Source organism: Rhamphochromis sp. 'chilingali' (genome assembly GCF_963969265.1).
Source record: "Rhamphochromis sp. 'chilingali' genome assembly, chromosome: 11".
Taxonomy (NCBI): domain Eukaryota; kingdom Metazoa; phylum Chordata; class Actinopteri; order Cichliformes; family Cichlidae; genus Rhamphochromis; species Rhamphochromis sp. 'chilingali'.
In genome coordinates, this window is record NC_137938.1 from 24,509,582 (window position 1) to 24,525,676 (window position 16,095).

At 41.7% G+C, this 16,095-nt stretch overlaps 2 protein-coding genes across 5 annotated transcripts in view; both read left to right on the forward strand.

The window, feature by feature from the left end:
- The first annotated feature begins 1,567 nt into the window (after nucleotides 1-1,567).
- casp2 (caspase 2, apoptosis-related cysteine peptidase) lies at nucleotides 1,568-12,521 on the forward strand. 4 transcript variants are annotated; one of them, XM_080896397.1, is made up of 12 exons: nucleotides 1,568-1,702; nucleotides 2,143-2,307; nucleotides 5,680-5,850; nucleotides 5,946-6,020; nucleotides 6,602-6,671; nucleotides 7,106-7,197; nucleotides 7,450-7,632; nucleotides 8,187-8,315; nucleotides 8,431-8,521; nucleotides 10,100-10,300; nucleotides 10,647-10,756; nucleotides 10,861-12,521. In XM_080896397.1, the coding sequence occupies exons 2-12, from the start codon at nucleotides 2,158-2,160 to the stop codon at nucleotides 10,993-10,995; spliced, it is 1,407 nt and encodes a 468-aa protein (XP_080752523.1). In that variant the 5' UTR covers nucleotides 1,568-1,702; nucleotides 2,143-2,157; the 3' UTR covers nucleotides 10,996-12,521. The 4 variants fall into 4 exon arrangements, with proteins under 4 accessions (XP_080752523.1, XP_080752524.1, XP_080752525.1 ...); XM_080896398.1 differs by having other exon boundaries at nucleotides 10,100-10,288; XM_080896399.1 differs by lacking the exon at nucleotides 5,946-6,020.
- Nucleotides 12,522-13,518: 997 nt separating this feature from the next.
- The window catches only part of clcn1b (chloride channel, voltage-sensitive 1b), a 31,844-nt gene continuing 29,267 nt past the window's right edge, over nucleotides 13,519-16,095 (forward strand). The window contains exon 1 of the mRNA XM_080896391.1: nucleotides 13,519-14,029. Within this exon, the coding sequence (XP_080752517.1) occupies nucleotides 13,979-14,029 (51 nt within the window). The 5' untranslated portion in view covers nucleotides 13,519-13,978. The remainder of the gene's footprint in view (nucleotides 14,030-16,095) is intronic.

The window sequence follows — 16,095 nt, forward strand, 5'->3', positions numbered from 1 at the left end:
TTGCTGTCTGTCTCTGTGTTTGTCATAATGTGTGTGTAACTCTGATGCCTTATTGTAAAATACGCCCAGTAAGAATAAATTGTACCAGAAATGTTCCTCCATTAGTTTTATGTGATTCGTCATATTTTATTCATTAAAATGATTTATTTAGTATGGTTTTATTGCACTAATTATTATTTTAGTTCATGGTTCTCAACGTTGGAGCTTGTAATATTATTACTGAACTGGGAAAGAAGAAAAGAAACCTCTGGTACAACAATTTGGATTCAAAATTGTAAACTTTATTCTGAGTATTGCTTTTTCATGAGCAGATGGACTAACTTTCTAAATTTCAATCACCAGCTCAAATAAAGCTATGACATTTAAGTGAAATATCTCTTTGAGGGAACTGCAATGGCAAACATTAAAGAATAATTTAAAAAGGAAAACAGGTGGCTTCCTTTCACACACAAACTTTGCAATGTATACAAGAATGCTCTGTTTAAAATGTCAATTTTATATATTTAAACAGCTAAACAGATAGGTTTAGCTATCAAGTAATCATGGTTGAGTGAAAAGCATAGAGTACTCAAGTATAAGGGATATGACTGACAGAAAAAGATGCACCTCCACTGAACTGGACACTTCTGAAGCTGTGGTGGAAGTCACTGAGCAAACTGTTATCAATCATGACCACCTTCTGCACCACTTCCTGGACAGGCAGCAAATCACCTCCTCTTACGGACTGATAATTTCATACCACATTTTGTCACCCTGTATGATTAAAGTCCACTCTACCTTTTATCATTAGTGTGTCCCACACTTATTTTGTTCCCCCTCACTGCAAACGTGTGTCTCAATTTCCTTATCATATTTCAAAATTTCCTGTTCCTCTTGTTGTGGCTAGAAGCAAGTTTTGTATTTTTGTTTGTTTGTTTGAAAAAGTACAGAACTGTAATAACAGAACTGTTATAACAAAATAATTTCCCAAATCTGGGATAAATTCATTATTTCTTAGTTCTTATTATTTGGTATTTTAACATTTGTTAAATATCAATGGAGCTTGTTTTTCCCCTTTATACTAAAAAACTGACATCAGGTTGTTTTGAATATCAGATTGTAACTGGAGGCAGGACCTTACATTACAACTTATCCTGCCATTGCTCATTTACAAACTCAAATTTTAAACCCAAGTTTCAAGTTTTATTGTCATGTACAGATAAACAGTGTAGCCACATTTATCCATAATGAAATTCTTTGGCTCGTGCTCCTCAGCTTTAAATGAGCATATAGAGAGTGTGCAGCAACCCTGCTGCAAATATGTGACCTTTAAGTGTCTTTACACTCCTCCTTTTTAAATAGCTCTCTATTCGAGAGGCCTTTGTGCCTGCCTTCTTATCAATTGGTTACTTATTAACTGAAATGAGATTCAAATTCAAAATACCCTTATTTCTGTTGTTCACACAGCAGTTTACTGTACGGTTAAGATGCCATTAAGAAGAAAAGAAGAAACGATTGGTTCACTGAAACGCCACTCAAACTGTACAGCGCTCTCATTGGTCAGAATCAAACTCGAAGAGTCTGATGGTCTGTTTACCCCGCGGAAGTTCGTCTGTGGCTTGTAGACGGGATGTTGTTAGTTTGCGTTTAGTAAAGAGACTTACGGAGACATTTTGCTCATTTTTAGGGTGTGTTGATAGTCTGTTGCAGGAACAGAAGAGAGGTAAGTAGTGGGGATGCGGGGAGTCATATTAAACCCACTTCAGTGCAGAGAAAGTCGAAGTTAGCTAGCTAGTTAGCTAGCGTTTATCACCATCACCCAACACCATTTAGATTAGCGTAACTTCTCTTTTATTGTAACTCAGCATAGTAAACTTACATTGCTAATATTATACTTCCATTATTTTTCCTCTTTATCTTATTATTTGGTAGATACTTTACTGAGTTTACCATTGTATTGTTCAGCTTCTGTTGTTACTGGTTTATTATTGCTGGCTCAAAGAGTGCCTCATGGTAACGTTATCGCTTGTGTTGTATTTTGTTATAAGGGTGTAACTGAGGAGCCAAGCTAATAAAGTGACTGTTCCCAGTGTTGGACAAAAACGTCCATATGCTTGTATTGTTCACAATGTTCGTGTATCTTGTTACCTGCTCTGGATACAGTTTTTGAGGGGAAAAATGTTGGAGTGTGGCATGATGGAGCGGGACAGGCAGGCTCTCCGAAGAAACTCAGCTATCCTGTGCAGACAGCTGGTGGTGGATGAGCTGCTCATACAGTCACTGCAGGCAGAAGACATCCTCACGGAGAGCATGGCAGAGAGCATTATGGTATGTGGATAATAACTACTATATTAACAGTGAGACAGCTGATTCTTAACAGTTATGTGACTTTGAGTTACCTTCAGTTTGCTTAAATTGAAGTTAACTTGGCTGTCAGCAACTTTGCTGAAGGTTATGGTCAGTTTTTAGCTTGTGGTTTAAATGTATGTGGGAGTCAGAACCTCTAACCCTCCCATGAAATAGCTGTTAAGTAAAAGGTGACTACAGAAATGTTTCCTGCAGTTTTACAGGAACTACCACCATTTCTGCACTCTGGCAGCTAGTATAGGCTCCAGTGGCAGAGAAAACATGAGTTAGATAGGTAGTTAATAAAGTAGATGATTAATTCTACAATTAAAAAGATCTCTCACAGTCAAATCCATAAAGTTCGACAGTGATATAGTTTATAGTATAGTATAATATTTTTCTTTCAGCATGCTAACGCTTTTGATTAGAAATAAAGCAGTCATGATGTGATTGATGGATCCTTCTACATCTATTATCACAGCAAATTATCAACACTGCCTATTCAGTGATGAGTAGTTGTGCTTTGAATGAGGCCTTTATCTTCTGTGCTGTGATTTAGGTACACTTTAATTAGGTTTATCTGTCCCAGAGAAGTTTTGGGTTTTCTAGTTAAGTATAATCGAACTGTATACTCTTATTCTTCTTTAAAGTCCGTCACCTCAGGTATTTACATAGTTGGTTCACTGTAATGTAAATTCTCCTCAGATGATTCTGCATAGTCACAAAATGCAGGCGGGCACGTGGCTGTCCACGTGGCCACTCACGCTCCCCATCTGATGACAAAATTTACTTCATTCAGACCTGAGCGGACTCACAGAAATGGAAAATATAATTATGAAAATTGAACACATTTTAATTCTGTCATTCTGCAAGCTTTTTTAATAGCTATGTAATGTTTTTACAGCCTAATAAAACCCTTCATATTTATTTATCATTGGATGCATATATAGACTAACTGCAAAGTCAGCACTTAAAATCTCTACATGCTTTTTATTATTTTGATTTGGTAATTGAAATAATTAGGGAACATGCCACACCTGTTCTAAATACTTCAAGCATGTGAAAGATGTGTAACAATGCAAGAAATGTCTGCTTTCCTAAATTATTAACAAAATACTTTTGCTAAACCTTATGCATTTAAACTGAAAGTCTAGACTGGAGAGTCTAGTGTCTCACTATCCAAAGACTTAGGGATCTTACTATTTTAGAGGTTTACCAGAGAAAACCAGCTGGGAACCACAGGGCAACGTCCTTCAGAGACATTAATATCCCTTTTCCACCGACACAATGCTGGTTACCAATCTAGAACTAATGCCAGAAAGCTGGCACTGGCACAGCACCACAAATTGCCAGGCTAATGTCAGAGGAGATGCCATAATAAATAGTTTGTGTCTGCCATGATTTTACTGCAACTTCTAATAATTACAGCATAGTAACCTTTCAAATTGTCGGCTGTTTCTCAAAAGGCATCAACATAGAACAGGCTTATATTTGGTGGAAAGCCAGCTTTCTTCTCAAGATTTAAGATGGCGGCGCGCACAGACGCAGCGGCCCGGAGCTCCTACACTTTTGCACTTTGCCTGGAGAGACTGGTCATGCCTGGAGAGACTGGTCATTAAACACATCAGAGCTGCTTTTCCACCATCCCTGGACTCGCACCAGTTTGCATACAGGGAGAACCGGTCAACCGAGGATGCGATCGCCACAGTGCTGCACACATTACTGAAGCACTTGGAACACAGGAACACCTATGCACGGCTCCTCTTTGTAGACTACAGCTCGGCTTTTAATACCATCCGGCCATACAAACTCCGTCCCAAACTCCACCAACTGGGACTTAACTCCTCTCTGTGCAACTGGATTGTGGACTTCCTCACTAACCGTAGACAGAGTGTCAGAGTGGGTAAGAACACCTCTTCCACCCTTGTGGTCAACACCGGTGCCCCTCAGGGGTGTGTTCTGAGCCCTCTGCTATACACTCTCTTCACCCATGACTGTATTTCCTCCTGCGCGTCCAATCTCATTGTTAAGTTTGCAGATGACACTACAGTGCTCGGACTTATATCCAACAATGATGAGACAAACTATAGGACAGAGGTGCAACAACTAGAGTCATGGTGCCACGACAATAACTTGGTCTTAAACACCAAAAAGACCAAGGAGATCATTGTAGATTTCCGGAAGAGGGGTCATAACAACCATCTGCCTCTCTTCATTGGCAGTGAGGCGGTGGAGAGGGTGAGCAGTTTTAAATTCTTGGGGGTAACTGTGACCGAGGACCTGTCCTGGGGCAACCATATCACCTCAGTTGTACGGAAGGCCCAACAGCGCCTCTACTACCTGAGGAGACTGCGGAGCGCACACATTCCCAGATCTCTGATGTTGAACTTCTACAACTGTGCCATCAGCAGCGTTCTGACGTATGGATTTCTAGTGTGGTTCCCCAGCTGCACCAAGGCCGATCAGCAAGCACTCCAGCGGGTGGTGAAAGAAGCTGGCAGAATTATTGGAACAAGTCTGCCAGAGATCAGTAATATCTTCCCCTCTCGCTGTCTGAGGAGGGTGCACAGTATCCTGCGGGACCAACATCACCCTGCGCACCACCTTTTCCATCTGCTGCCCTCAGGGAGAAGGTACAGGTCTATACAGGCCAGAACATCCAGACTGGCCAACAGCCTGTATCCACAGGCTGTGAGGCTCCTGAACTCTCTGCCCCCCTCTCACGGACAATAACCATATCCAACTTCTTAATAGCAATGAACTGGTCTGCATTGGTGCATCATATCTTTATTCTCTTCCCCCTCCTGCCCCCCCCCCCCCCCCCCCCCCCCTCTTTCTTAAATAGATAACTATCATATCTGATATCATATCTCACAGTACAATAATATTGAATGGGTTGCATTGTTGTATTTTGTCATGTTTCTCAGGTCTTTGTCTGAATTTCTACGAACATTATTGCTAAGGATTGTCTTATTGCATTGGAGTCACACTGGGTTAAATATGTACACTTGGGTTTTAAGGGGTATTTATTATTTTCTTCTTTTTTTTTTGGGTTGTATGGAAGCCCCAAACGCAATTTCATTGTTCTTGACAATGACAATAAATAAATAAAATACTAAAATACTAAAGGCATTTGTGAAAGTTTTGATTTAATCCCTCAAGGTTGAAATCTTTACTTCCGACTGTCCTGTCTGAGGACCACCTTTAAACATCTAAAGTTTAAGGTGTCTGGATGAATTCACAATCAAATGTTATAATGTTGAGAAGGTGAAAAAAAAGTAAAACCAAATGTATTTTTTAATTAATTCATTGTTAGTAAATTTTATGTTTCCGATGTGATCTCTTCTACTCCAGGCAGAGCAAACGTCTCAGAAACGCAGCTGGCGTTTGCTTCTACTCTTACCAAAACGTGGACCCAGAGCCTTCAGCAGTTTCTGCTCAGCTCTTCAAGATACTGAACAGAAACACCTCTACGACCTGCTCATAAAATCACCAGAGAAAGATGGCAGAGAGACACACACAGATGTGAGTGTGTACTTGACATCAACCATACACATGTCGCACAGCAGCAGTATAAACAGCAGATTTAGTGCAGTTCTTAGACTGCTTTCTGCTCACAGAGTTTTCAGCCTGAGGAGGAGCCACAGGAGAAGGCAGGGCAGCTGGTTATGGAAAGAACAAAAAAGAAGAGAGAGGTGAGCTTGCCTAAGATTATCGAAGGCAATGTCACTCTTGGCATTTTTGAAGTAGAAGACATCATTGCATCATTGAACGCCTTTCATGCCTCTTTAATAGATTTTTCTTTAATTATAAATGCTAAGATTATATAGAGTAATATTTTGGGAATTGTAAGCTTCAGTAACATGACGTTTGGCAGGCATCTTCAGAAGACAGAGAGGAAATGTATGAGGTGAGCAGCACCTCATCATTCCCAGTCCAGGCATCAGATAGCTGGCCTGGCTCAGAGTCATCAGTCAGAGACTTACCCACAGTCAGGGCTGAGGACAGGAACAAACAGAGACTGAGGACAAAGAAACGAGGAGCAGATATGCAGACAGATGTGAGAATCACAAAATGCATCCATCTCATTATATATATCCAGATGGCCCACCTGAAGTAGAAAGGCAGGCAGGAGTTTCCCAAATATTTAATCTAGGACTGCAGATGTCATATTCCTACAAAAACAACAGCTGCTTCCACTGTATAGAACAAAATCCTTCATTATCTTTTTTGTACGGTCTGTCTTTAATAATTTGTGTATCATTTTAAATTTCAGAGGTCTACGGACTCTTCTCTTCCACTTCCAACTCAGGAGGAAATTGCAGCCAAGAGAGCGAGGACACATGGTGAGCGGTGCTGCAGAGCGTCTATGCGTTCATTTCAAAATGGGTTTCAGTGTGTGTAATGTTGTTGTCAGTCTTGTTTCCCTGGAGACATGAAGTTGTTTCTCAACAAAAGGCTTTATGTGTTGTTCATTGTTAAGACAATTTAATATATATGTCACAAAAAAAACCATTCTGTAGCCACTGACCACTTTAGGCCTTTAGTCTCCTGTTATTCTGTTGATTATTTGAACTGTTATAAACACACATCATAGAAAAAAGTGTAGAAATGTTGTTTTTCTAGCAGGTACCTACTGTCTCTACCTGCAGGCACCACACCCCAAGAATGACTCATTGACAACATGATACTCTGCTGTTAGACAACTCCATTCAGTGATGAGGACTAAGAATAGTTCAGTTTGTATTAGTTTGTGATTGTTTGTGTGTATGTGCTGCAGAATCCATGGAGTTTAGTCTGGATGCTGACAGTCCCATCAACAGTCCGGTCCTACCCTGCACACCTGACTTTTACCTCTCCCGCTGCCAGCAGGTACGATTTTGTTTTCCCATCAGCGGGTCAGTTGAGCCCATGCAAAGGTGCTCAGTTTTGTTTGGATTTACTGCGACCGCCTAAAAATGCATGTCTTCAGCATTTAGCTATGTTTATGTAACAAGCATAAAAATTGCAAATTTAATCTTTGGGTTTTGTCACTTTGTTAAGGTTTTTTGTTTTAAACAGATTAAAACAAAAAACCTTATTGTGTATGAATTTTCTTATATAGGTCATTCCATTCTTATTCAGTCTTACAGGTTGAGTTCATCGCCTCGTGGTTTTGGCTTGGTGATCAGTAATGTGACCTTTGACCCTTGTGCTGCCCCTGACCTTGACCCTAGAAAAGGTGGCGAGGTGGATGATGAGGTCCTCAGGAAGGTTTTTACAGAGCTGGATTACATTGTTGCTGTGCACAGAGACCTCACTGCTCAGGTAAAATGATGGATTTTGCAGGATGTTGGAAATGTGACACTTTTATCTTATTTATTGATAAACCTAAAGAAAGGACGTTTGGGCCAAACAAAAGAAGATGTTAGATCCTCAGCAACCTCTTCACCTGACACAGTTTGGAGAAAGTCACTTGTTGAAATGTTTAAGTTAAGAAAGACTGGGGATATGGTGTAGACAGGTTTTTTTAATGTAGGATTTGTTCTGGTTAGCCCACTTTCACTGCTGTCTGAGGAAGGTGGGAGGTTTGTCACAAAGTAAACACACTTCACGTTTAATTAATTTAAGTCCAGATGCACATATCCTGCCTTGAACCTGATTGTTTACTGCACATCATGGTCTAATGAATCCATTGCTAGTGAGGGGGTGTCATCCTGCACACTTTAAGTCAGACCCTAAGTTGAGTGTTTCCATTAGTGAGAATGAAAATGTTTGAATACAGCTTCTATGAAATTTGGACTGAAAGATTGTTGCGTTTGTGTTAACGCTGACTTTGACCACATATGCTGATGCTTGTTCTTGTTCGTATTCTTGTGTAGGGTATGAGGACCTGCATTGAGAACTTTTCCAGACGGCCAGAGCACCGGACAGTGGACAGCTGTGTGGTGTGTCTGCTCTCCCACGGAGTGGAAGGGGCAGTGTACGGTACAGATGGCAAACTCCTCCAGGTCAGTTTGTCTGACACTTTACTGTGTAGATGTATGGTATGTCATTCAATAACAAAGATTCAACTGCTTTTTTCTGACATTTAATGCTAATTGTGTTTAACTTGGTCAATTTCAGTTGGACTGGGTGTTTGAGGCCTTTGACAATGCACACTGTCCACTTCTACAAAACAAACCAAAGATGTTTTTCATCCAGGCCTGCAGAGGAGGTAAGATGAATGAGATTGTGCAGCACAGCAATAAAAAAGAATTATACGGTAAACATGTTCTGGGGACTGCACTGTCCACAGTTCTGAGAAACTACCTGGGTAAAATCTCTCAGAGCCGTGCAGCATTATGAAATAGTGGTACCAATCTTCCCCTTCACATGGCCAGATGTTGTCTGCTGTCATTGTCATGCCCACTGAGAGAATCACAGTGGGTGGCAGTTTCAGAATCGCCCATTTACTCTACAGTTCCAGCTGTGGATTGTGCCAAAATCTCAGTTTTGTGTCAGTTTTCATCTTCTTTATAATATTTTGATGAAACTTCAAACAAATTCAGCACAATAAAAATAAAATGAATCTGTGGCTTAACAAGCTCCAAGTCAGTTGTTCTGTCTCTGTGACGGAGGTTATGGCCTGACTGCACACCCAGTGATGCTCATGACAGATCCTTAGACCCCTCAGGAGCAAACCTAATTACTTCCCACACTCCCTCGCTGCACACAGAGCCCAACACAGGTGTGCTGCTGAAAGGCTATTAGATGTGCTTAGCAGCTCTGGAAATAGCTTCAGTGAAATTCAGATATTGCTTATTTAGAGTGTTCATGGATACATTGGTATACTGCCAGTTTTTCTTAATAAGTAAGAAAAATAAGTAAGTGTTGTTTGCAACACAGTGGTTAACACTGTGAGGTCACCGCAAGAGGGTCCTTGTTTTGTGGAATATACATGTTCTCTGTGTGCCTGCATGGTTTTCCCTCCAAGTAACCCAGGATCCTCCACCAGTCTAGGGCATGCACGTTAGTGGAATTTGTGATTCCCAGTTGGCCGCCGGTGTGAATGTCTCTGTGATAGCCTGGAGACCTGTCCAGGGTGTATGCCACTCCTCACTCAATGTTAGCCGGGATAGGATTTAGCTCTCCTGTGACCCTGAGTCCTTTAAACGGTTAAAGAAATGGATGGATGGATAGCTAAAGGCTTCAAAGTGCCTGCGGCGTAGTGCTGTGTGAATGTGGCTTGTGGTGTAGAGTGCTTTGGGGGCAGTCAGGAGGACTAGAAAAGTGCTATGTAAATTTCAGTGCAAGATTTCTTCGTTTTCTGCCGTTCAGAAGTTTAGAAAAACATTTCAACCAGGGCTCATGCTAAATGCCAGTGATAGCTTCGCTTTCAGACTTTTTCCAGAATTCATTTGGAATAATACTTGAGTTTATCAAAGAGCTGCAGGAAACCCATTGAGTTCAAGCTGTTTAGCTTTTTTAAGACTGGGGCAACAGCTTGAGAAGCATGCTAACTGAGCAGGCACAGCTTCATTGCTCCATCTATGTCTGCTCAGGTGGTGTTACAGTGCAGCGTTGAATCACACATGCATTTTTTAATCTTTCAGTTTTAATCTCTTCTGCTTTGGTTTGTTTTCACTGGCCTATAGTGTCAATAAAATGCTTTGCCCCTTTGGTGGACAGTTGCATTCATTATTAAAGAATATTTGAGACAAATGACTAAAAACTGCAGTAATCCAACCCAGTTATTGCAATAATATTGCTGCTAGATCTTTTTGGGCCTAATTGAAACTTACTTGTCTTCCAGAGGAGATGGACTGTGGCGTGGAGCAGATAGACGGGCCAAAGAGGACGTGCTCACCAAGCTGTGAACAGCGGGATGCTGGCAGGGAGGGACAGGGGGATGCAGACTCCAGACAGAGGGGGGACACAGGAAGACCCAGGATTAAACTTCCCCAGCGGTCGGACATGATCTGTGGCTTTGCGTCTCTCAAAGGTCAGAGAATTTGTAAGTTTATCTAATTTGTTATTCTGGGGTGGGTTTATATATGATATTTTATTCATTAACTGAAACACTGGTGTAAGAGGAAAACTAATGAGGCCATCGGGATCAGCAGTAATGGTTTTGTAATTCTTCTTTTTTAAATTATCTTTGGCCCTAATCATTATTTCTGCTTTTTGTGCAGTGCAATTAAAATTTCTGCTTGAGAGCGAATCAAAAGTGGATCTGAAATTGATTCTTATTATGTAAAGCTTTATTATGTAAAGCTCTACCAGACAACACCTTCGCTCTGTCTTTCTGTGTCTCATCTTGATGTATTACACTTCTGCTGTTTGATCTTTTCCTCCTCAAGGCACAGCAGCCATGCGAAACACTAAGAGAGGATCCTGGTTTATCCAGGAACTCAACTCAGCACTCCGCCTCCACGCCAGAGACACCCACCTTGCGGACATATTGGTGCAGGTAAACATGTTTTTTCAGACTGCAGTTGCAGATTACAAACTGCTATTTTGATATATAATACATTTTTGAAACCAACATGTCTTTTTTTTTTCTTTTTCTCCCAGGTGAACAGTCGTATTAAGGAGAGGGAGGGCTACGCCCCAGGTACTGCCCACCACCGCTGCAAAGAAATGTCAGAGTTCACCAGCTCATTGTGCAAAGACCTCTACTTTTTCCCCAAACACCAGCCCCAGTATTAATATGCACATTAACACACACAGATCATTCCTTGTATTGAAGCCTGGAGTAAGGGCATCACAGCTGTTTATTGCACACCACACACTCACACATTCCCCCCTGTTACAACTTGACATCCAAATGTCTAGTGGTTTTAATTTGTCCATTCAAACCACTAGACATTCACAAGCACACACACATATACACAAATCCTGGAAAGAAAAAAGGAGCGAGCTTCTGTTAATCTACATGTACATGGAAATGGGCAACCTATTGGCATACAATGTGCTCATGTATATATTTGTGTGTCTGTGTCTATGCCAGTTAGAGGGTTTAGATGTTAATCCTTTGCAGTCAAACTGCACAGCTACTTTGAGCTTTCACAAGCCTCTTTTTAAAATGTATTTTGTACACAGATCTATTTTTGTGGCTTTATTTTGTATGGAATTCTTTTTATAAGGATTGTAAGGCCCATTCTTATATTTGTACATAATGTATGTTAAATGTTATGAACATTTCTTGTTATTAACGAAGTGACAGGCAGGGGGCAGCGCAGCAAAATGCATTTCAGCATCTTGATTTCATCAATATTAACATCTCCTTCAGTTGAAGAAGAGCTTTATTGTCATGGCAGCCATGGTTACAGACAGCTATGTTTAAAATTAAACAATAGAGTTTTTGAACTATTAAATTAAAATATATGATTTTTTTTCCTCACATAGTTTGCCTTACGAAAAGAACAACACCTACAGGGCAGCTTCAGTATGAAGTTTATCTTCTCACTTTAAATTGACATTTACTGATATTTAGTAAATTTCTCTGTCAGGGTGGTGGAGTGCAGTCTGGTGCTACATGTAGGGTCACTTACAGACAGTATGAACTCTGACCTTTACACATTTTACTTGTAGTGTTTGTTCCTGCATAGGAGCTGCATATTTAGTCAGTCTCGCCATTGTATTTTACTATAATCGATGCACAACACATAAAAAAGTGTCTTCCATTTAAAAAAAGCCTGTGCCAGCTGAGGATGATGTGTTGGATAAGTTTATGACCATGGTGCTGCTTTCATAGCATATTATAAGTCTCTGGCACACCTCCAAACAAAGTATTTCTGAAAGCTGCTCCAGAATTTATGGTTCCCAGAAAGAAAAGAAAACTGACCAGGCAAAGTATGTTTTAGTTACAGCAGTGTTGCAGTGAGGGGCACAGTGGTTGAAACAGTATTGATTGTTAACTATCAGTAAAGGGATGATTTTAAAGATCCTGTGTATGAGGCGGTCTTAGCAGAGTTTACCCTGGTCTGAAGCGTGCTCACTCCACTTAGGTTTTAGTTTTAATAATTAAGAAACATAACTTAAGAGAGGAAAAGATTGGACTGTTATAAGAGGATAGTTTTCCTGTAGAATGAGACGTTTTGCTGCCAAACTCTGCTGAAGTGCTTTGTAGGGTGATGTGATGTAGGGTGGGGAGGGGGCAGGAGAGACTTCAATATTAATTACTGCCAAATGTTGAGTATAATAAAAGGCTGTGGGTTTTAAACAATAAAAAATGTCTGTGTTTGTTCTTAAAGCTGTGTTTGTAATTGCATTTTCTGCAACGACAGCTTTTATGCACAGGTTTAGATCACGTTGCATCCGTAAAGTCAAGGCCCTCTGCTCAAATGTACACTGTTGCCGCTCCTGTGCATGCTCCGCTCCATTTGATCCTCCTTGTTGCTGTGTTTGTGTGTGTTGTTCCCGGCGTTCAGCCTGTCCCCCTCCGTTCTCAGGTATAGTATAACTGGCTCCCCACTATTCCGCTGTGCTCAGGTCGTGCTGCGACCGGGACAACGTACACATCTCTCACACTGCCCGCCACCCACTGATAATGTTCTTAGTGTATCAGATAGAGCCCCCCGGGCCAGCTGTCCACAATCATTCTCGTTTGACATACACGCACACGCCGGTGGTCTGTGTAACACATTTCTCCCTGGCCTCCGGTATAGCTGTGAGATCAGGCTGTTATGCATTAGCGTGTGGGCCACAAAGCAGGGCTGGGTTAGGGGGGGATCTGCCTGTGCCTTTGTGGTTGTCATAATAGCTGCCGGTGTCAACGGGTTAGGAGGAGGAACCAGAGGAGAAACCCGCCAGTGAACTAGAGATGTTTAATTTAAAGTTGCTTGAATGGGATGTTGGCTGAGCACACCAAAGGCCCGATGTAAAGCACAAATTCACCTCCTCGCTTATCCTCTTGGTACCTGGAGCCTGTGCAGAGCTGATCAGTATGAGCTGAGCTCTTGCTATTGGGGGTGTGTTTAGGGGTGATTTTTTTTTCTTTCCCCCTCCTTCTAAGAGAGGGCTGCCATAGCATGTGAGTGTTACGGGGATTGCCTTGCGGCATTGGCTGAATAGGTGCGGGCTGTCATAGGGGTGTCATGTGCACCTTCCTGCTCACGTTGCAGGGGCAGCCCTATGTTGGGGCGGGGGGGGGGGGGGGGGGGGGATCCTTCCAACTACCACCCCTCTCAACACTCCTGTCCAAACAAGAACAGGCCATCCAAACACACACACCTAATGGCCATCTGGCAGGGAGGGTGCTGCTTAGGGCAACAAGTTGTGTGTGTGTGTGTGTTATTAGGTGTCTGCAGTTCTAATAAAGGAAAGCAGTGTGTCCTTCACTGCCTCATCAGATGGCTTTGCTCTGCTTTGTCTGCCTTTCTGATTTCTGTCTGTGTCTGTCGGTGTTGCGGTGGAGCTGGATGGCTCTTAGACTGTGGGTCATCTGGAGAAAGGCGCTTTCGGGATGGACCTCACCTGTGCTTACGGACTATCTCTATGCAATGAGTGTGTTTGAGACTGAGAAACTTTAGATGTTTTTGTGGTGTTTTTGACCTGGTGTGAAGTGGGTATACAATAAGGCAGCGTGTGTGTGTGTTTGTGTATGTGTGTGTGGCATTGCTGTTGCCCACGCCATTAGAAATGCTGGGGTGTCCAGCGAGATTATTTTTGGATCAGTGACAGCGTGTCAATGGCTGCAGATGCATCGCAAAGGAAGGCTCTGAGATACCAACAGACCCTGGTAGGTCTTTCCCAATCTTCCTTTACTTGCCTGCCTGTATGCTGTCCTATCTTTAACTTCCAAAGGTTTTCCCTCGTTTCTCTTGTTCTGCCATCACACCTGCTTCTCTCTCATCTTTCCATCAATTCACCTGTCACTTCCTCTCTTCAAACCCTTTTTTTTTTAACCGTTCTTCATTCTTAATGATTTTTTTTTTTTTTGGTCTAGCCTTCATTACTTCTCTCCTACGCCTACTTTTTCTACCCATCATGCTTCTCTGCTCCATCATACAAAGTCCTCCTCGTGCTCTCCTACTAAATCAATAATCTTCATCTCCGCTCTCATCCTCCCCCCACCCACCCCAACTCTGTCTTTTCTTCTCGAACAAGATTTATGCAACTTCATGTCAACTTTATTTCTGCAGCTCGGATAGACACGAACAGTCTGTACAATTTCTCACCGCCCACGCCTCAACCAGCTGAGTGAAGGCGATAAATGGAAAGTCATCCCTGGGAAAATGGAAAAAACCCTCGATCGTTTACATTTCGTTTGCGACTCATGTGCATCTTCTTTCTGATGCCTTGTAAAGTCATTGCTGTTTACATGTGGCGGTGGATATAAATACCTATATACAGGAAACCGGAGCAGACAGGTTAGATGTACGTGGTGAGATGAAGTCATGTCACTTTATCCTCCAGTTCATCTGTTTAAATGCTTATCCAGAATGATAGTCATTCCTCCCAGGAGCATCTCAAGATGTCTGGTGACATTTAGCCACTATTGACTCTTTTTTTTTTTTAGCATTTTTATTCTCTTCTCTGCTGTGGTCATAGATTACTAACAGCTTCAGCATGCTCTTTTCTGCAGAGCTGATTGTGAGTTTGAGACAAGACAATGAGCAATTGAGGCTGGAGCAGCTGGGCTGTGTATATTCATGTAACTGATCAAGTGCGGAGGAGCAACAGCAGTGTGTCAGTCCGTCCTTCTGCTCGTCTTCCTCTTCGCCTTTGAGAAGATGGACGATTGTCCAGAGCAAATCCCAAATCCCTGGTCCTCCTTCAGTCCCTTGGTGCTGCACAAGTCAGATATAAATAAGACAATTAATTAAATCACGCTGTTTACAAGCTTAATGTCTCTGTGAAGTCACACATCTCTCAGGTGTGAAAGCTGTGTCTGCGTGAGAGGAAATTCGAGCCTTGAAGGATCAGAGGATTTTATGTGCAGAGCTGTTAATAGATCGTCCTGATATAATTTGTTTATTGATCAGGAGAACTCTCCTGTGGTTAGTTTGGCTGGTTCACAGATTCACACTGGTGCCTTAAACTGAAGATGACTGTCTGTTTTTAGTGCTTGTTTTTAGGTGCAGTAAGTGTTGATGTTACGCCTGAGATTTGCTTTTAGATCACATATAACTGTTATTTCAACTTAATTCACAACAAGCCTTTCAATGATGTTCAAACAGCACTCGAGGGTCAGTTTTTGCTTTAGAGGATTGTGTGATGAATGAAGCCGTATTACAAAAAAAAGTAACTTTGCCCTCAGAAGGTTAATGTTTAGTTTTCATTCACTTACATGATTTGGTTCTTCACAAATTACACAAACTAGGTGACGAAAGATTTTAGTGGCACCAGTCGACTGATTTATACATTTTCATAACAAGCAAAAGTGTGACCTCTTTTTTTTTTCTTTTTTTTTCTCATGTGACCTCATGCGCAGATTACTCTCGAGCTATGGACCAAACACTGGTTGCCCTGGAAAAATGTGTTTTCCCCAACTGGTTGGCAGTGGTTTCTGGAGGTTCCTGGCACAAAAGTGTGCGGACTGACCAGAGCTTTTAGGAATAAAAGCAATTTTAAGCTGCTTCCTTATTCGCAATGATTCGCCAATACAGTTAGCACCAAATTTTTAATTTGGCAGATTTTTACGCCAAATGCATTTCCTTAAACCAAAAGGATTTGGGACTGAACCAGGGACCCTTCTGTGAATGTGGAAACCACTAACCTATGGGTTTTCTGTTAAATTGCTTAATAATCTCAGCTAAAAAATCTTTTTTAAAAAGGCAGTGAAGAGATCATGAGGATGTCTGG